The sequence below is a fragment of the Nomia melanderi genome, chromosome 3, assembly GCF_051020985.1.
Source record: "Nomia melanderi isolate GNS246 chromosome 3, iyNomMela1, whole genome shotgun sequence".
Taxonomy (NCBI): Eukaryota; Metazoa; Arthropoda; class Insecta; order Hymenoptera; family Halictidae; genus Nomia; species Nomia melanderi.
The window spans coordinates 766,592-789,249 of record NC_135001.1 but is presented as its reverse complement, the minus strand read 5'-3'; the positions used below and the strand labels follow the sequence as shown (position 1 = coordinate 789,249).

Sequence of the window (22,658 nt, the reverse complement as noted above, 5' to 3'; positions counted from 1 at the left end):
GGTATTAACTAAAACCAGATACAACATCTTCCAGAAATGGTCAATATTTTCAATTGCCCGCCAACAAATCCCGCGTGTTCGCATTGCACACTTCGAATGCCAGTCGCACACTTCGACGGGAAAGCAAACGCTCGTATTTTACGCTCTGAATTCCATGAGGCTCCAAAAACACATCCATTCCCCGCGCGCATGCTTTCGCACTGTTCCCAGCCGTCGTACTTCACAATACGAGTATAAAAACCTGCCAAATTAATTCCAAGTCTCGCTAAACGTGTACGCGGAACGCAGATATCCGTTCCGTTTGTTCGCGCGGTAAAAAGATTGTAAAAAGGAGCGGCCCGCTTGTCGCTCGCGCGCCAAGTAAGTGCAGGACACTCCCGAAATCGTAATATTATTTCACGAACGTGCAATTTCACGGAGGAAAAAACTATTTCGAACGCGTCGCAAACCTGCCAACGTACGCGTTCGACGTGCGCGTCGCGATCGTAAATATCGTCCGGACGATAAATTCGCGAGCGTTTTGTAGGGCAGGTTATAATTGTTAAATAAACCGCTCGGTAATGGCAAAGTGTAAATTTCCAACAAACCGCTTCTCGTCGGACGATTTCGCATACACGTGCGATCGAACCGGAGCACGGATCTGCATGAATCTTGAATTTCAATCACGCACCGCTTGTCCTGTTGTCCGGCGTGGACCTTTCGCCTCGATTCGTCGTTTTGTTTCTCTGCTATAAAAATTAACCCTTTGCACTCGATTTATTTTCAGCGTTGATGGCTGGAAACTTCTATTTATCTTTCGGGGAATGAATTGAAGTAATTCGTAGCTGTGGAATTCGACGTTTTGCGTTGACTTTGTTTATTGTTATCGCGAGGGGGTTGAGTTGTTATAGTGTTCCGAAGTTTGGGGTTTTTGAAACTGTTTCTAGCGTGGTGTACGTGGTTTAGAGGTAATTACTGGCGAAGTTTTTGCATGAGAGACGACTGCTAAGGGGTAACTTCCTATGGGAATTAATGAAAGTTAAGATTCTATGGAAATTAGTAAAGATTAACTTTCTATGGAAGTTAATGAAAATTAGCTTTCTATACAAATTAATAAGAATTAACTTTTTACTAAAATGTATGAAGATCAACTAAAACGACGTAAGTCAAATCGGGTTTCATTTGTTTCCATATATAATCACATATAACTGCCATACGTTTATTTCTATACAACTTTTGTCTGAATCATTTTTTTCTATCACTCGTGCTTTTGGAGTTATCGAGTGTTGTCCAGAAAAGAGCTATTCCGCTGCACTATGAGCAAAATCCCAAAATTCAACTATTGAAATAACAAAAGCTGAAGGTTACCAACGTGCTGCTAAGTAGTCGTTACCGCACAAAATGATTTTCACTTCCAAAAGAAACATTTTTCTTGAACAAATGCCGTTTCTCTATGTAAACAACGCTAGAATCGAAACGTAAAGTATCCATTATCACCGAAAACACTTCACAACACCCCCATAACGTAACAAAAACATCACCACAATATGTTCAGCTCTATGCCTTACAACTTTTATGTGAAAAATCTTTCTGTATCACTCATATTTTCGAAGTTATCGAGTTTCGCCCAGAAAACAGCTATTCAGCGATACTATGAACAAAATCACAAAATTCGACTATTGAAATAACAAAAACTGAAGGTTACCCATGTGTCACTAACCCAATCCCTACTATACAAATGATTTTCACTTCAAAAATAAACATTTTGCTTGGACAAATCCCGTTTCTCTTTTTACACAACGTTAGAATCGAAGCGTAAAGTATCCATTGTCACCGAAAAAACTTCGCAACACCCTCATAATGTAACAAAAACGTCACCAGCATATGCTTAGCTGTTTCCCTCACAACTTTCGTCTAAATCATTCGATTGTATCACTCATACTTTCGAAGTTATCGTGTTTCGCCAGAGAAAACGGGCGTTCAACCGCGCCGCGCGCCGTGACAGTGAACGTGTTAAAGATTTAGCGAGCGTTCGCGTGTTGACGCGTGCACCGCCGCGCTGTGCAGTAGTTTCGCGAAATGCTGGGCCCGGTAAAGGTCATTGCTCGGTTTTACAGTCCGTATAACAATCCGGGGAAATGCGTCGAATTAAAAAGTGGAACGCATATCTGGAAATGCATATTTTCGGTTGAAAATCCATCCGTTGGCTCTCCGATGTTTGCACGCTTGCTCCTGACACGATTCATTTTTACCGGTCCGTTGCACTGAGCGCAGTTTGTTTTCTAGATTGATTGCATTCGCCGGGGCCATGCTGATCTTTTCTCCCCTACCGTTTTCAGTACGCCGAGCTAAGCTACACGACCTATCCGAATTTGGCTAAGACGGTGTTCGCTATATTCATGGTGCTGGTCCCGATACTGCTGTTGAACATGTTGATCGCCATGATGGGGAACACTTACGCGCACGTGATCGAGCAGAGCGAGAAAGAGTGGGTGAAACAGGTATTTCAATGTTCCACTAACACTATTCCTACCGACACTCCATGTATACCTATTCCTACCGCGACCAGTCAAATGATTGATCTTTAGCACAACTTATGTATTTTAATGTAGAATGAAGATAATAGCCAATTTGACAATATACAAATATAGTTTCTTTTATTTAAAAGTATATAATTTACATTTTATTCGTTTTCATTTTTTATAAATAAGTTTGTCGATCGTACATTTCCCACACACGTACTTTTTACATTCTAGACAGGTTTTGTCAGTCTTATTGTTTGTGCAATATCTTATTTGGCATGATTTCCGTTCGCGTAAACCTGTACTTGTATTTGTGACGAGTGTTGCTTGATTTTCTTTGCCTAACTCTAGTTCCTGTTGATATTCAATGGCAAGTTCTTCTGCCAATTGAAATAAAAATTCCTGCCTCGAAATTTCTTCTCCCGTGGATTCTTTACATAAAATCCATGCATTTATTCCGGCTAAATCTAGGATGTAGAAAAATACCTGTAAAGGCCATCTCCGACATTTAGATTTTACCGATTTTACCGAGGCCGATAGGCGAGCGAGAACTGTAAACACTTGGAAGTACCGTAAAGCAGTCCCTGAAAGGCACTTTCTGGCTAAAATCATACCACAACTGCATTACCTTTCGTTTGTAACGACTTTACAGTATCGGAATTGAGTTTTTGAAAGAATACTATTACAAAAAGATATAAATCGTTCTACCGGTCGAATGACCAGTCGTGGTAGGTAAGACAGACTACAAATTTTCTTCAGGAAATAAACAAGAAAAAGGAGTGAATATTGAAAAATGTTTTATACGTATATTTTAGGAAAAGTCGTGAAGTATAAAGGCGATTCAACTACGTTGTCTATAGGAAATTCTAATAAAAATTTTAAAAACAGTCATTTGACTGGTCGCGGTAGGAATAGTGTTAACATGTTGACTGCCGCGAAAAACTTGAGGGTTTTATGTATCGTTTATTCTTTTGTAGCAAAGATGGAAAGGAACGATTACTTCTTTTTTGGTATTGCGATCATTAGGTTACATTATTCTCTCTTTATTTACACTATTGAACATTGTCATTCGACGTTAGTTGTCTGACAAATTATAATTGTTTTCAAGTAATTTGAAAGCTCCGGTCATCGGTGACCACCGTGGCAGTTAACGTGTTAACTTCTTCAATTTTTTTCTATTCACTCTTTATACTACTTAAATACTACTACCTAATGCGGTGACATTCAGCTTGACCAATATGCAATAACAGCTATGCAATTCAATCGAATGATTTAATATTAGATTTCTTCCATTAATACGATTGATATGTAATCCCTATAAATTGTAATGATAGATTACTTTCAGTTTCTTCGAATACTCGTTATAGTGTTCAAGTGAAAATATTTATTTTCGAAATTATTTCGAATATTCAATGTTTCTCGGGTATCAATAATTGCGAAACAGAAAAATTCAAACCAGTCATTTTAACTGGCACGGTGGTTCAGGTATTATTGCATCTGTCCCTCCAGTTATGCTCTACTTTTTAAAATCAAGCAAATCGGTTTTTCTGAATATAATTCAAATGCGAGTGGTTCTATTGTAGGAACTTATTATATTTTTATACTAGAATTTCGAGCAAAAGACAAAGATTACTAATTTGTATATCTATGTAAATAATCTCGTTTAATAATTTAATCCTTTGCAATCGAGAGGTACCTCTCAGTTATCACATGATTTGATACACTAAGACTATGAAGTTGAATATTTAGTATTCTAAACGAAACTTTGTATTGTTATGTGAAACATTTCACTAAAATAGCTCTGCTGCTTAGTTTATCTGTGAATTATCGTTAAATCAGTTTCAAACAATGTCATCTATATCTCGTCGGAAAATGTTGAATATTTCCAGCGAAACATTTTCGAGTGCAAAGGGTTAAAAAATTGCTTTCGAGAGTTCAATAGTTGACAACGATTGAGAAGTAAATATAAAAACGGTTTCAGTGATCAAAATAATCATATTTTTTTTTAGAGAGACTAATTACCTACTAGCTAAAAGAAACATTTTTGCTCGTCAGAGATTTATCCGTGCCATTCTGAACAGGGTAAATATTTTAATGGAGATAATTTATCTTGTATTGTGTCGTACTGAGCCAAATTGCACGCGTATTGTTTGATTTTCACCGAGAAAGCCTCGATAATTCATTGCTGAGGGTTTCACGAGAAATAAAGGAATTTTGAAATTGCATTCGCTGCTGTCGGCTGGATATTTATGTTGTTCGACGCCGTTTTGAACTGTTGGCAGTCATTTGACGTGTCCTTTGATAGTACTCTATCTCGTCCACTCTTGACACGCTTCGTTCATTACCATTGACGAGAGCACAGGCTGCAATGAAAACTGGTTATCTTATCAGAAGCAGTTTTTTTCAGTTGTACTTCTCTCGTGACACGATTTATATTGTCCGAGATTTTCAATGGAATATTAGGTACACCGATATTTTATTTTTCTTGTGTTAAGCGTATTCGAGTGTTCACCGAGAATAAATCTCCGGCGATTTTGTGTACCGTTTGATAAAATCGGTTTTAATTACTTATTACGAGCTTAATTTATATTTACATTTCTTGATATTATAAGGGAAGCGTATTTTGCAATGTGTTTGTAATAATTGAATATTCAAAAATTATGTAAAATATTATTAATATACAAGTTCCTCTTTCCTTATTTCGTTTTACCATTTTGTGCGATTTCTAATATCCATCCATATAATACAAAACATATTTTCCATGTATCACAACGCCAATATTAGGTTCCAAGTCCCCTACTTAAATAAACAAACGATAAGAATGCTTTACTCATTCTTAATACTGCGACGAAGGAATTATCACTAAATTACCATTGCAAATTCCAATATTACTAATTCCTTGATTAGCTACTACACCAACAATCATGACTATACTTTAATTCTCCACAATTCCAATCGAAACCAATATATAACATTTCCAAATAATTATTTTTTAACCTCCTCAATCCCCATTCTTCACCCAATAGTAAATCTCAGTAAATTATCATTTCGAATTCCAATATTACCAATTCCTTGACCAGCCACTATATCAACAATCACGACTATACTTTAATTCTCCACAACATTTCCAAACAATTATTCTAACAATTATAAAAATGATTTCTAACCTCTTCAATCCTTATTCCTCACCCGATAACTTCCATCTAAAATTACGAACATCCTAACGATCTACGTTAGATTTCTCGCTGACAGTGTTTCACATGAGAACGTACGACTATTTCCAGTGGGCGAAAATTGTTGTCTCTTTAGAGCGAGCCGTGTCGCAGAAAGACGCGCAGAACTATCTGCAAGAGTACAGTATCAAACTGGGGCCCGGGGATGATCCGAACAACCCCGCCTCCGAGCAACGCGGTGTTCTAGTTATTAAATGCAAGTCGAAGACCAAGGCGAAACAACGGAAAGGTGCTGTGGCCAATTGGAAGGTGATAGTTTTTATTTCTATACTTTTTTTCATTAACTTTTACGCCCGGCCGAGCAGCGACGTACATAAAAACAGCCAAGTTCTTATGAAGCTAGAATATAGCTGCCGGTATACTTTACCAGTGGCATGTCCAAATTAACACTAGAACTACCAGATGGGTCAGAATGTTCCCGATTTCTTCTTTTATAATTATTGGAAAGGTGCAAATGCTTCTCTGAGAAATCGTTAAAGAATCCGATTTAGTGATATCTGCACTGAAATATAAGCCAATTGAAATCTTAATAAATACACAGTTATAAATTTCGTAAAGAAATTTGGAAAAGTCAGTTTGAGTGCTTGGTAGTTCTAGTGTTAAAAACATAGAACAGTGGGAACACATTGGTAAAAGTTAGGGTGTTTTTGACTTCTGACAAACAAATGAGGGAATCTGTTTGTACCTGTTTTTATCCGAAATGTATTGATCGCTGGGTTGCAGTATTTTGTTCTTGGAATGATCGATTATGTTGCGGTATTCTGTTCGTAGAATCGGTGCCATTTTCATGATATTGTCTATATCAGTAACATTCGAATTCGCATTTTTGGATATAATTATATTTTATAGAATAATGTTGATGATTATTTTTATTTATTTTATTTAGACAGATTTAGATTAGCAGTGTTTGCTGGTGTCTATTTAAATTGTATGATTTCGACTTGCAGCGCGTTGGCAAAGTCACCATAACTGAATTGAGAAAACGTGGTATGACCGGTGAAGAACTGCGGCGAATCATGTGGGGGCGTGCGTCCTTTTCCACACCTGTCAGAATAAGGTAATATCATCCTCATTCATGATAAAGTACAATTAATCCTTTACCTTACGATTTGTTCCGACTCAAACGTTACAAAAGTGATTCAAGTCAAAATTAAAAAAGAAAAAATAACTTTAGCAGTTATTTCGCATCAGATTCTTCTAAACTAAATCAAAATAAAACAAGGAAAATATGGCTTACATTATTTTGATGATTATGGGCGTATGTAAAGTACAATTAACCCTTCACTTTACGATTTGTTCCGACTCAAATGTTATAAAAGTGATCTAAGTCAAAATTAAAAAAAAAAAGTTTCTCAGCCCTTTCACATCACATTATTCTAAACTGAATTAAAACAAAAGAAGAAAAATATGAGTTGGACTGTTTTCTTAATTGTGGGCACATTTAAGGTACAATTAACCCTTTATCTTATAATTAGTTCCGAATCAAATGTTACGAAAGTGGTCTAAGATAAAATTTAAAAGAAATGAGTTTATCAGTTATTTCGCATCACATTATTCTAAACTGAATTAAAACAAAAGAAGAAAAATACAACTTGGACTGTTTTCTTAATTATGGGCATATATACAGTACAATTAGCCTTTATCTTACGATTTGTTCCGACTGGAACGTCCCTTGCTTACGCCATCTATTTTTGTCGCAACTTCGTGGATACAAAGATTATAAGAAATAAAGTGTTACACAGGTTCAGTTAAACTGATTTATGAAAATAACAGACTTATTTTAGAAACGCAAAAATTAGATTTGCCACGGTGATTAAAAATTAATGAGAATAGGAAATGAATATGACGTAATGAGATTGACATAATATCATTACTTTATTTTAGTATATGTTTAAATTACGTTTCGCAGTGAAATGAGAGTACAATTAGGTGAAGAAATAACGCAGAAATAATTCTGTAGATATATTATGAGAATAAAGGTGAAAATATTAATGAGATGTATTGTTCTCTTAATAGGAATATTAAATGTATATTAATGTTTCTGATACAGATATTGACGTTTAATAGGCACATTTAATGGACGTAGAATATTTTAATAACTTGTCGAAATCTAGGACGAAATTTAATTGTATCATATCATAAAGTAGATTCCTGTACGCAAGTAATTTCAATAATCTATTTAAAATCATTATATGTAAAGTATATAAAAGCAATGATTTGAAAATTAACCTGAATAAACCTTTTATTTTTCGATTTCGTGGCAAGCACTCTATTCTTGCATCTTATTATTCAAAAAACAAATATATTCGTTGCTTACTATCTAACAAAATCAATGTCATTTCAATGTCTAGCTGCATTACTTATGCAATTTGAACAATCGCCATTTTAATTCAATAAAGTAAGTCTGGGAAGAGCGAAATCACGTTTATGCGACAGTGACTGATAATCGTCGACTGACAGAAGTCACGTCTGGATGACACATATCGTCGAAACGTTGAGATCGTCACTTTTCATTTGACGGCGTTACGTTTCCATTTCATTCGTTTTATCCTTTGTCTTGAACTCTACGTGTCCATGAACACAGTGTCATAAATTTTCAATTGCCAGCCTTGCCAGTGATGATTCAGACCGTTCCGCATTGAGTGGCTTTATCGCCGCGTAATTGCCTCCTAACTCGTCTGCACTCCTAGCAGCATTAACATTACTAATGACCTGGAAACTTCACTCGGAATACAAAGGAGTCCAAGAACATATAAATCTGTATTATCTACTTGGAAGTATAAGTAATCGATTTACACGTTTATCGGTGACATTGATATTTTCCTTTGAAACTATGTATATATGAAGGTGAAATGATCATTGTAAGGGTTCTCTTAGCATTCGTATTGTTTGCAGAAATGAGTAATTTTCTTTCGAATATTAAATAAATCTTATTGCTACATGACTTATATTATTTTGGAAAGTGGGGAATTTTTACGAGTAGGTTAGGTGTTTATATGGAAAATTGCAACCCCTTGTCCTACGATTTATTTCCTTGTGTTCGGTACAACTACTTTGTTGTTAATAATTGATTGAAAACAGAAAAATTCCAGGTATTTCCTATGTCCATGTTTGCTTTACAGTATAATAATCGATAACAGAAGAGTAATACTTCATTTGAATTTAGAAAAATTCAGCAGTATTTATGCTTGTTGAATTCTGTTTAAAATTCACCATCAGTCTGACACGATATTATAGGACAAGGGGTTAAAGAGAGATATGTGGTAGTGTGAATACACTATATAAATGGTGAATATACCATTTAAGTTGGGGTGAATATATCATTTACAATTTACCGTTAGAAGAATATTTCATCCACCAATGATTACAGTCTGTTTTCCAAGAAACTGTTACTCATGGTGGTAGGGTGTTATTCGTATCTCATGGTTCGTTGGGACTCGTTTCGTTACATAAAACGGCTGGTCAATATGTACAGTGACTACCAAAAGTATTCGCGAAATAACTTTAATTTTATTTATACATTGATTTTTAATACCAAATTTATATTATTAATCCATTGTTCATATATATATATATATATATATATATATATATATATATATATATATATAATTGCTCGGTAAGGTTATTGTTAAAAGTGTACAAATTTGTATCATATTAGCCAAATTTTCTTGTAAATTTGTGTTATCTATATTAGTCAAATTTTCTTGTAAATTTGTACTATCTATATTAGCCAAATTTTCATGTAAATGTGTATTATTCATATTAGCCAAATTTTCTTGCAAATTTTTATTCCCTATATTAATCAAATTTTCTGGTAAATCTGTAATATCCGTATTAGTCAAATTTTCTCGTAAATTTGTATTATCTATATTAACCAAACTTTCTTGTAAATTTGTACTATCTATTATTAGTCAAATTTTCTTGTAAACTTGTACTATTTATATTAGCCAAATTTTCACGTAAATTTGTATTATCTATATTAACCAAACTTTCTTGTAAATTTGTACTACCTATTATATATTAGTCAAATTTTCTTGTAAATGTGTACTATATATATTAGCCAAATTTTCATGTAAATTTGTATTATCCATATTAGCCAAAGCTCTACAAGAAAATTTGGCTTGTGCCAGTCTGTTCTGTCGAACGCTGTAAAGTAATTAAATTCTACTGACCCACAACTGCGAGTTTCGATGCAATACAATAACGATAACTATTGGTTGCACAGTCCAAATATAGATGAACCGCAAGTTTCGGCAGTGACTGCAGGTTTTGGTGGCGCTTTGACTACAGCCTTAGATATGATGGCGTTCGCACACGATATTGACTTGTCCACTGCTACCGAAGGGATACCGACCAATGTTGATGCCAAACAAATGAAACCCAAAGTTTCGAACGATGAACAAATAAATTCTACGTTGAATATGCCGTCGACGAATGTCCAATCTGCGGAGCAGAAACTTATCGTTATTACGAATGAACAACAAATTCATAGCGCCGAAGTTTCTTTGAACAAGAAACCAGCTGAACCTGCCATTCGTGAAATGAATCTGAAAAATTCCGATCGTAAGTAAATTTAATTAATGTGGAAAGTTATTAGTGAACTATGGACTCTGCGTAAACAAAATTTAACTGTGAGATTTTAGTCTAATGGCTCAAGTTATCTGAAAGCGTTAATTCTCATTTATATAAGGAATTAGACGCTCTTCAAGTTAATTTCATATTATTGTTAATTCAATTTTTTAATAAATTGAGTGACAAAATTATTGAAATTTAATATATAAAAAAGTTATTTGGAAGCGTTAATTTTCATTTATATAAGGAATTAGAAGCTCTTCAAGTTTGTTTCATATTATTGTTAATTAAATTTTGTAATAAAAATACTACAACGAATCCTCTGGAATTCAATGCGTCCAAAGGGTTTATTAATTAACAATCTTAAAACGCTTAAATAATATTATTCAAAACATTACGTTCAATTGTATTTTTTCTTGTGATTTTGTTCATCTTTACAAAGTATCCCAGTCAATAAAGACATTGATATATCAGAATTATTGACAAACAGAGTTAAATAGATAAGAAATGCTGTCATACTTTCAAAGAATTAGTCGTAATTGCGTTCAACGTGTTCGTGCTTGAAGGTAAGAAACGTATATCGTGTAAATTATTGAAGATATGCATCTACGTCTATTAAATATAATCTTTATACCAATTAATGAAGGTAGAGCGGAAATTCTAAAAAGCATTTAACCAAAAACATACTTACCCGAATGCCTGGGATCCTATTAATGATATACAAATAATTTATATTGCAACATTGTAACTCTTTGAATTCTATTCGTTTAAAAAGTTTTCAAAGTTTTCAGATAAATAAATTAATCTGTATCAAGTTATACCTTATCTGTGTTCTACACTTTTTTCGTTTCTGTACAAATGCTAATTAATCAATTACAATTTAGACCATGATTAGCAATTATTAATTAAAACATTCAGCGTCTTTAGCTTCTAATATTATTCCAATCTAGCATTATAGATCGTTAATTTCACTATTACACGAACAAAGTATAATAATATACACTCAAAAATTGTTATTTAAATATTGCTTAAATATTATTTAATTAAACAACGATTAGCAACCATTAATTAAAACATTCAACTTCTTTAGCCTCTGGTATTACTCCAAACTAATATTACAAATCGTTAATTTCACTATTACACGAACAAAGTATAATAATATAAACACAAAAATATTTGAATATTATTTAAATATCGTGTGATTACATATTACTTAAATAAATGTCGATACCTCTCACGCGATATAATAGTAATTTCGAAGTGAAACTTCTCTTTATTATTATCTACACTTCGTCAAGCATTAAAACCCTTATCTTACTTTTCTTTTTGTAGAAAACTATAATAATATAAACGCAAAAATTATGTTATTTAAATATCCTGTAATTACATATCGTTTAAATACATGTCGGCAGCTCTCACGCGACATAATAGTAATTTCGAAGAGAAACTTCTCTTTATTATTATCTGCACTTCGTCAAGCATTAAAACCCTTATCTTACATTTATTTTTGTAAAAAACTGTAATAATTATAGTGATCCCGGATGAGCCCCCAAGTTTATAGTGGGGCTACTATTATTATAGATATTGAAAATGTGGATCTTCAGTAAAAAGAGAATTAGGAAACAATATATGTATATGTATTTAATGAGATAAAGAAACAATATGGATAACACGTAAAAATACAACTTAATACCACCAAGGGCAACACACGACTCTCTATCAGGCACAAAAATGTTCTTCTCCGCTGTCTCTCACCAAAATGTCCTTCTCGCAGTCATTCCCAATCGCTTTTAACACACACCCCCATTCGCTCTGTCTTTCTCACCCTTGCACCCTTCTCACTCGCATCTTTCGTCCATAGTCAAAATTCACGCAGTCACGTACACGCTTTTCTCACAGTCCAGTCGCTCAGTTCCAGACACTCTTCCTCGCATTCTTTCAGCCACTCGAGATTTTCTAAACGCAGTCACACTATTTTTCCAATCATCCCGGCGCCGGTCCGTCGCAATACGACCTGGTCGCCCTTACGCACGCACAATAAGCCATTCATCCTACAATACTTTAATCTACGCTAAATATTCTAGATACTACATAATATAAACACAAAAATTATGTTATTTAAATATCGTGTGATTACATATCGTTTAAATAAATGTCGACAGTTCTCACGGGACATAATAGTAATTTCGAAGAGAAACTTCTCTTTATTATTATCATACACTTCGTCAAGCATTGAAACCCTTATCTTACATTTCTTTTTGGAGACGTCCTATTTTCAGTGATTCACGCTATGTAACCCTGCACTTCTATATACCCAGTGAATGAATACACCTACCACTCAGTAATGTATTCCTTATTTTAACAAGCACTGTTCCCGTCGTACGCGAATCATGCATATTTTTCTATCTTTATCTTTGTCCTAGATCCACCTGCTGAAGAGATTCAGGATCCGCTATTGGATCTTGTGATTGCCTCCGAAAGTACAACTGATAATGAAATCCTGATGAAAATAGCTCGATGCGCAGCGGCGAGTGTCGACGTGCCGGCGGATTCGAAATTGAATCTGCAAATTTTGGAACAGTTCACTATGATCAAAATACCCGTGGAGGAACAACTCACTGCCACCAAGAAACAGTATTTCATTGAGTCGAGCGACAATGATTTCGCCGGTAATAATCAATCTGATTTTATTCTTTGCGTCGCGATTGAAAATTCAATTCGAATTAATATATGAATTAATAAGCTGATGATCATTTTTGTTCGTGATATTTCTATTAATTTTATTAATGATGTTCATTAATCATACTTTTAGTGATATTTGCTAATAAAATTAATAAAGATATCACGAATAAAGATTATTACCCCTGCACAAGAAAAGGACAATGAAAATTCAATTGGTAGTTCTATCTTTCTCGCGGAAAGCAGGAAACAAAACAAAAAATATAAATTAACAACGATATATTGTTACTATACTAGTAAACAGCACCACATTCAAACTAAAAAATTCAAATTCTCATTTCTCGGAATACTTCACAACTCTCAATTCCCCAAAATGACAATATCCACCCAAAAAATTTGGAAAAATCTCTCTAGAACGTGTGCAATTAACCAAGTCTAACCCAAAATAACCCAACACTCCCATTTTTGAATTGAAACTCACAAAATACGTTCTCTCCGAAAATTATTAATCGTATAAAACACGTCGACTACTAAATACTTAACACTAGATTTACTGTCATTTATGAGTTCCTCCATTTAGATCTGAAAAATCAAATGTTTAAAAATCTATTATTACAAACCACAATCGCCTACTTGAATCAATCAAAATGCACCGAAACAAATGCCAAATAATGTTTATAAAATTCAATATAAATCGAATTGGCTCGTTCCGTGAATCTAGCATTAAACAGAGTAATTGATCGCTTATTTAGAGTAGAGATCCATTTATTAGAATTATCGAGTTTCCCAATTAATTCCGTTAATGGAGGTTTTGCGAGTGTAACGAAGTTACTTAGTTTCCCTGCGAAGTAGGGGGCGGGATTGAAAGATTTTCGTGCGAACGTATTTACGGGAATTTATGGTCCCGCGATAGGCGACAACCTGCTCGGAACCGAGGCTCGATTACGCAGAATAAGATCAGCGAACAACAGATTTATCACGACGCGGAGACGTTCACGGCACGGCGACGGTGATCTGTCATCGTCGTCTTCCACGTCTGCGGACGGAAATTCTCGATACCAGCCGTTGCTCGACGATCCCGAAGAGAAACTGACGAACCGTCAAATTGAAGGTCCTGACGGGCCCGGCGAAATAATTAAGCCGGAGATAAAGCAGAACGGAACGTGCAATTCGTCGAAGAACAAAGCTCAGAAACGACGACCGAAAACAGCTAGAAACAGGTAAGGGCATTCGAAACTTTCCTTAGCAGCAGAAAAATATTGGTTTTACAATAGAACTACCGAGCATTTAATACGATTGATATGTAATCTCTATAAAAATTGTAACAATAGATTATTTTCAGTTTCTTTGGATACCCATCATAGTACTCGAGTGAAACTATTTATTTTCAAAATCATTTCGGATATTCAATACTTTGAAGATATCAATAATTGCGAAACAGAAAAACTGAAACCGGTTATTTTGACTGGTACGGTAGTTCTAGTGTTAACCCCTTGGCCTATGATATCTTTCTAAACTCCGATCGATACGGCTACTTTGTCATTTATAATTTATTGGAAAAAGAGAAAAGTTATAAGCATGTGTTATGCCTATATTTCGTTTTAAGTATAACAGTTGATTACAGAGGAATAATATTTACTTCGAATTCGAATGAACTGAGTAATATACACATTTGTTGAATCATGTTGATAATGTCATTCATCACAAGGGGTTAACCCCTTGGCCTACAATATCGTGTCAGACTCGTGATGAAGATTTTAAATAGAATTTGACAAACATCAATATTATATAACCCTCTATGGGCCAAATTTTTGTTCATGATTATCACAAAATCTGTGCAGTACAAAATTAATAAATATCCATATATGAATACAAATTAAGAATGTATTCAATAGTTTGAATAATTACATCAAACAAATATATTTTGTAACTTTCAAATTACAATGACGTTAAACTTTCACGCCTGAGCGTACATAAGTTGAAGTTAACTGATCACATTATTTTATTCACCACTTCCATTGCAAAATGAAATAAACCAACAAGATGCCAATATACAAGTTACACGAGCCTGCGGAGGGTTAATTTGTTTGAATGCAAATTACATATTATTCCTGTGCTATCGATTATTATATTTTAGAGCACATGTTTGCACAGAAGAAGACTGGAATTTTCTCTTATTTTCAATAAACTATTAATTACAAAGTAGTTAGATCGATCAGAGTGTTCAGAAAGAATTCGTGGGGCAAGGGGTTAACACTAAAACTACCGGATGGGTCAAAATGACTTATTTCTGATTTCTTCTTTTACAATGATTGAAAAGGTACAGATATTTCCGGAAAAAATAATTAATGAAACTAATTCGGTAATGGCAGAGCTGAGATACAAGTCAATTGAAAGAAGTTTGTAAAAATCAGTTTAAGCGATGGGTAGTTTTAGTGTTGAGATTATTTTTCCATTATTTGGAGAATATTTTTGAAGCTACAGTTTTTAATATGAAATATTAGATCTAAATGTTGTATATATGTATAAGAAATGCAAAATGAACGTTGAAAAAGTATCAAATAATATTGAACGCTCTAATAAGATGCAAATGACATTTTCTGAAATTGACTTTTGATGAGAAATTGTATGTGCATTGTGGAAGGAAACTATTTTTAATATTTTGCTGGGTGAAATCAATTTGTGAGCGAGAGACTCTGGAGTGTAAAGGTTTAATTATTATTAATGGAAACTCTGAATGTCGTGTGTAATGTTATTTATTCTCTCATAACAAAAGCAACTAGCATTAGATTTAATTATTAATTATTTGAATTTAATTATTAAATATTTATGATGATAGATGGTTTTATTCGAGGTTAATTTTCTTGATGTAATAATTGTTTTCAAGCAATTTAGAGATTTTTACTAAACAATTTATTTTGAGAAAGTATGAGAATCAAAGTTTCTCTAAAACCAGTGCATTTTTGCTAAGGCATTGCGATTTATAAAGTACCGCCTGAATATTTACAAAATATTCCCTAAATATTGTAGGAGAAAGAGGATTTTATTAGAAACAGTATAATTATTTCTTGACAACTCACAATAAAACACTAACTAAATCAAACAACGCACACACTACTTATACACTCAGATGCTCTTGTTTCACACGCACACTTTCTAGAACATTCTTTCATTACCATGCATTAACTTCACATATATTTGGAATATTCTAGATTCATAAAAAAAAAACGAACACTATTAACATATGGAGAAAATCAATATAATCTAGAATATTCCAATGCTTTGAACATTCATTCGAAACGCGCTCACACACACAGTCGTGTCATTCATCTATTGCACACACATTCATCACTCGTCAATATATCTATTCACACACTCAAATACATCCATTCCCACAATAAATATTTATAAAATATTCCCTAAATATTTACAAAATAGCATCCAAATATTAACAAAATGTCACTCAAATATGTACAAAACATCACGCAAAAATTTATAAAATACCACCTCATGATCACAAAACAACAGCATCGGCAACCGTAATAAAAAGCGTGCGCTTAAACACAGTCTACGTCCCAAGCAACATTGTAACAACAATTGAGCCTGTTCTCAGTGTTAAATAAATTTCCCTTCGATGCACGCGAAAACACTGGTTCAAAAAGGAGAAAACAGAAGCTTACGCAATTTTCTGTTCCGGGTCGGGCAGGTAATTACAGTATAACGGTCGAGTTACTACGTACCGTTGCATTCGTGGTAAGTCACGACGCGACACACGGTTTCTGGAATACCATCGTAGCATAATATCAACAATCGATTGTGTGTCGACACGCTGGGGCCGACGAGCACGCAATACTGGAACATAGATTTCCTATTTAGATTTGTTGATGTTTTCCTGCTTCACTTTTCCTTCGGCTGCAAGCTTCTGTGAGCAGTCTTTCTCCGTCAGAACTGACTTTATAACACTTCAATTTACGGAACGAGTCGATTTCCCTTTTATCGAAATTTGCAAACATTATTTGCTGAACGGTTCGATTGATTTTTATCGATCTAATCGTCTTTAACTCGTTATGGACGAAGATTCTTTGAAATGTGCGAAATCTTCGTCAGCTGAAGCTAAATTATATATGTATGAATTGCTTGAGTAATGGAAAACAAGGAAAGTAACTGCTGATCTCTAGCTTAGATTGTTTGATGCTAAATCGTTAAATGGAATTCAATCAGAATTTATAATTAAATCATTCGTTTGCGATTTAGTAGCCCAAATATGAGAATTTCATCTCGATAAACTATATATGAATTGCTTGGATAACAGAAAAAAGGTAGCTGATCTCTAGTGTAAATCCTTCAACAGAATATTATTAATTCGAATCAAATTTACAAAAATCAGGAAATACCAACAAATCGACCTAACCCCATTGACTTCCGAGTGATTCAATTACCCTGTTACATAAACGCTACAAAGAAATCAAATACTTCATTTTGCAACTTCATTTCATTTCGATTGCCATCCACATTTCAACCTTTTGCACTCGAAAGTTATTCACTAGAAATATCCAACATTTTCCAGTGAAATATAGTCGATATTCTTTGAAACTAACTAATAATATTCGAATATTCCATGTACTGATGCATTACTACAAAGCTGAAAGTTATACCTATATAAAACCTCATAACTCTGTTATATCGAATCAAATGGCATCTAAGAATCACCCATCGGCTACAAAGGGTTAACCCTTTGCGCTCGAGAGGTGATTTGATATAACAAAATTATCAAGTATGATATATAATATTACCACTAGAACTACCAAATCAACCAAAAGTACTTCTTCCTTGATTTTTCTTTTGCAATTACTGAAGAGGTGCAAACACCTCTTTAACACTATTCCTACCGACACTCCACGTACACCTATTCCTACCGCGACCAGTCAAATTATTGGTCTTTAGCACAACTTATGTATTTTAATATAGAATGAAGATAATAGACAATTTGACAATATACAAATATAGTTTCTTTTATTTAAAAGTATATAATTTACATTTTATTCGTTTTCACCGCATTTTTTATAAATAAGTTTGTCGATCGTACATTTCCCACACACGTACTTTTTACATTTTAGACAGATTTTGTTAGTCTTATTGTTTGTGCAATATTTTATTTGGCATCGTTTCCGTTCGGGTGAACCTTTACTTGTATTTGTGACGAGTGTTGCTTGATTTTCTTTGCCTAACTCTAGTTCTTTTTGATATTCAATGGCAATTTCTTCTGCCAATTGAAATAAAAATTCATGCATTTATCCCGGCTAAATCTAGGTTATTGAAAAATACCTGTGAATGCCATCTCCGACATTTAGATTTTACCGATTTTACCGAGGCCGATAGGCGAGCGAGAACTGTAAACACTTGGAAGTACCGTAAAGCAGTCCTTGAAAAGTACTTTCTGGCTAACATCATGCCACAACTGCATTACCTTTCGTTTGTAACGACTTTATAGTATCGGAATTGAGTCTTTGAGAGAATACTATTACAGAAAGATATAAATCGTTCTACCGGTCAAATGATCGGTCGCGGTAGGTAAGACAGACTACAAATTTTTCTCAGAAAATAAACAATAAAAAAAGGAGTGAATATTGAAAAATTTTTTATACATATATTTTAGGAAAAGTCGTGAAGTATAAAGGCGATTCAACTACGTTGTCTATAGGAAATTCTAATCGAAATTTTAAAAACAGTCATTTGACTGCTCGAGGTAGGAATAGTGTTAAGAAATTCATTAAACAATACCTAAGCTGAATTTAATTCAGTTCATATCTGAATAAATCCACGTTTGTAGTTTTCATAATGAAATTTTCGAAAGTCAGTTTAAGTGTTCGGTAGTTCTACCGTTAATTTTTCTAATGCACCAATAAATGAAATATTTCTATAAATTAGCTTTGTTCCTTAACACTAAACCTACCAGACGGGTCAAAATGACTTATTCCTGATTTCTTATTTTTGCAATTGTTAAAGATAGAACAGATATTGCATGATAAATAATTCAAGAATTTTTTTCATTAGAATTCAGTTTGCGTATTGTTATATCAATTAAAGTCTCTATAAGTGCAATCTTGAAGTTGCCATAGAGAAATTTCAAAAAGTCGATTTAACTTCTCAGTGGATTGACTGTTAAATCACGCACGTTCTCTCATTAGTTCATTTCTCATTCATAATGTCGTCTATGTCTCATTAGAAAGCGTCGAATATTTCTAGTGAAAGACTTCCGGGTGCAAAGGGTTAACCCTTTGCGTACGAAGACACTTTAAAGTATACAAAGCTGACAACATATGATGCTAAATTATACATTGAATGCTTAAACAATAGAACAAAAGGAAACTATACACTGATCCCTTACTATACAACTAATTAAATCATTCGTTTGGAACTTAATACACCAAATATGAAGATTTCATCTCGCCAAAATGTCGACGTCCGTCCGCAGAGGGTTAATTCCAGAAGTCGCAGCACTGTTTCCGAGTGAAACACAATCGACTGTTTCCTCGAAGAAATTGTATGAACCATTAGTAGTGCACCAGCTAGTGACCCGTGATCCTTTTGACCGACAGGCGTGTTCGCGGTTTTTGATCGGCTCGGCGATCGATAGATTTCGATTTGACTTAACCGCGCCGGCCAGTCCTGAATGCTTTCGTCCAATTATATGGTATTACATTGGCAACGATCATGACGGGCTATGATTTAACTTGATCTACCCGTAACGTTCACCGCCAGTGTGAATCGGGTTTTAGCGTGTGGCAAACAACACACGTAAATACCTTCGGGTTTAACAACATATCGGAGCGGAAGCTGTAAGTAGAGATCTGTATCCGCGGAACGTTCGCAGATGTATATCGACGCGAACAAATCGAATAACGATGAAATAGTCTTTGCAAAGTCCATTTGTATCGGTTGACGGATCAACGATGGGACAGTCAGCAATTTCCGGAAGGGACGGTCTTTCTTCGGAACGAAAAGGAAGTTGATGGTATTGACTCGATTCAGGGAACCAGTTTTTTCAAATCTGGATCGGGTAACTGAGAATACTGTGACTTATGTTGCTGTTTACTCGAGATGTAGAGAGAACTGTGGGGAAGAAATTTTTATATAGAATGCATTTATCTTCTTCTTTTTATTCTTTTTGTTGTTACTATTATTATTATTACTATTATTACTATCATTATTATTACTATTACTATCACTACTACTATTGTTATTATTCTTATTATTCTTATTGTTGTTGTTGTTGTTATTATTATTAACTACTATTTTAGTATTATTTCTATTACTATTACTACTGTTGTTGTTATCGTCGTCGTCGTCGTCGTCGTTGTTGTTATGAACTACAGCTACTGCTACTGCTACTAGTAGTAACAATGGTTTGTTGTTGTTGTTATTATTATTAACTACTTATTACTATAATTATCATTATTATTATGCATTCTCAGAACGGTCCATGACAAAGTCTGATGAATATTGAATTTTCTAAGTACACGATACTTACCATACTTCATAGAAGTGGCAGACGCTTATAACTTCCAACTACTGTTAATTTAAAACTAATTTAGTACTATCCGACTCCCAATATCAGTAGAAATACCAAATGTTAATGATATTTATATGAAAAGGTGTCGATTCACATAAAATTTCGTAATCCAATCATCACGTTAGTTGCCTCATTTTTTCCATGAAATAACGGTGACAGTTTCTACAAGTAAAAAATAAGAACAATAAGCAGATACAACTAACAAAGAAAGCAATTGGGACTGATTGTTCCGGAATTGCTCATTTCTGAAAATTTACTACGCACGTAAAGTCTGTGAGTAGAACAATGTAATTCGCCGCAGTGTCTGTGCGATAAAAAAATTTAAAAAAAAACTGCGTTCATGAAATGAGAATATCGACAGAAATTTCGCCATGATCATTCAATTATGGAACGTGCGATAGCTTATTCAGGAAAAATTAATTTTTCATCAAGTTTTAATTTTCCACCTACACAGTTATGGTAAACGTTGAAACAAAAGTTTCTGACACGTTACACGTACCGGAAAAAGTATTTAGAAATTTTTTAATATTTTTTCGTTAAAAATGTTCGTTGACATTTTCGATGGAAGGTATCAACAGCACTGAGGAAATAAACGTAATAATATACTCGAACGTCGAAAGAAACAAAAATTTCATACAGAAATGTAGAATTATTAACCCCTTGCCTTATAATGTTGTGTCAAACTCCTCGTGAAGATCCCAAACACAATCTAACAATACAAATGTTACTCGATGCCTTTCAATTCTAATCATATATTATTCCTATGTTATTAATTATTATACCTTAGAGCAAACGTAGGCACTGAATATACCTATAATTTTTCTCTTTTTCCAATTAAATTAAATTAAATTAAATTAAAACATTAAAACTTTAAAATATTAAAACATTAAAACATTGTAACATTGTAACATTGTAACATTGTAACATTGTAACATTATAACATTATAACATTGAAATATTGAAACATTAAAAAATGGATTTCTCCGATGATACAGTAATTTTTCTTTACAGTTTTGATGGCATTTTTTAATAAAGGCAATATAAAAGAATTTGGAGTTTTTGAAAGTATTCTTAGGAAGATTTATAGGTACTCAGAATAGAAAGGAACAATTCTATTAGAATTTTTTCTGTAATTTCTGTACCGTGTCTCGCGAGAGAAATTTCTTTCTTATTTAAAAGAAATTAATCCGCTAAGTGTTTATATTGCATTCCATGAAACGGTATGCCATTTTCAAAGCATTCCCCATTTAAAAGGAATTTTTAATTCAGTCCAACGTGGAGTATGTATACTAGGAATATAGTATATACTGTACAGAGTATTTTTTATTATCAATTTCTAGCGCGATTTCCATTGTCTGCGAAAACAACGGAAATATTCTAGCTTTCGTTACTTTATTTCTTTTTTCTTACTTTTAATGCCACGTTTAACCATAATTTTACAAGCACGTAGTACAATTCACACGAATATATGTGTATATGTTCGTACTTGTAAAATAATTGTTAAACATAACATTAAAAGTAATAAAAAAAATGTACTCTAACACTGAGACTAGTAACAAATATCAATAATAACAGACAAAATCTCATGAATAAAAACGACGAGCAAATAATAATTTATTGTATATATAATATTCTTGAAAATGAGAAAAAATATAAAAATATTGTTATTGAATTAATTGATCTGTTATTTAAATTGATTTATACTATTATCTAATGTAATTAGAATTTTTTCTTAAATTATAAATTTATGTTATATACATAATAAATGATTACTTGTTTTTATTTATGAAGTTCTATTTATTATTATTGGCCCTGTCACCTATATTAACATTTTTAATGTTAGAAAATAATACAATTGTGTAATATACATAGATCTGCAGTTTAACAAGCTTTATGATTGCATATATCACCATTAAATAAATAATTGATTGTAAAATAAATTTATTAATTATCCATAAACATATTCTCGTGCATAATAATTGTCGTATTAAATGTTTAATACGCGATGGAAGTGGATTTCATCAGGACGAGTGAAATGTTCCCTCTGTTGTTGACTTGAAAAATTTAACGTAATTTCCTTAACTCTTAATTGATGTA

At 33.5% G+C, this 22,658-nt stretch overlaps 1 protein-coding gene across 11 annotated transcripts in view; it reads left to right on the top strand.

Moving 5' to 3' along the window:
• Nucleotides 1–22,658, top strand: part of iav (transient receptor potential cation channel subfamily V iav) — an 86,276-nt gene that overhangs the window by 45,921 nt on the left and 17,697 nt on the right. For all 11 annotated transcript variants that reach the window (XM_076366123.1, XM_031987715.2, XM_031987714.2 and 8 more), the window contains 6 exons: nt 2,319–2,480; nt 5,786–5,983; nt 6,682–6,791; nt 9,963–10,300; nt 12,733–12,978; nt 13,902–14,208. In XM_076366123.1, the coding sequence (XP_076222238.1) occupies nt 2,319–2,480; nt 5,786–5,983; nt 6,682–6,791; nt 9,963–10,300; nt 12,733–12,978; nt 13,902–14,208 (1,361 nt within the window). The remainder of the gene's footprint in view (nt 1–2,318; nt 2,481–5,785; nt 5,984–6,681; nt 6,792–9,962; nt 10,301–12,732; nt 12,979–13,901; nt 14,209–22,658) is intronic.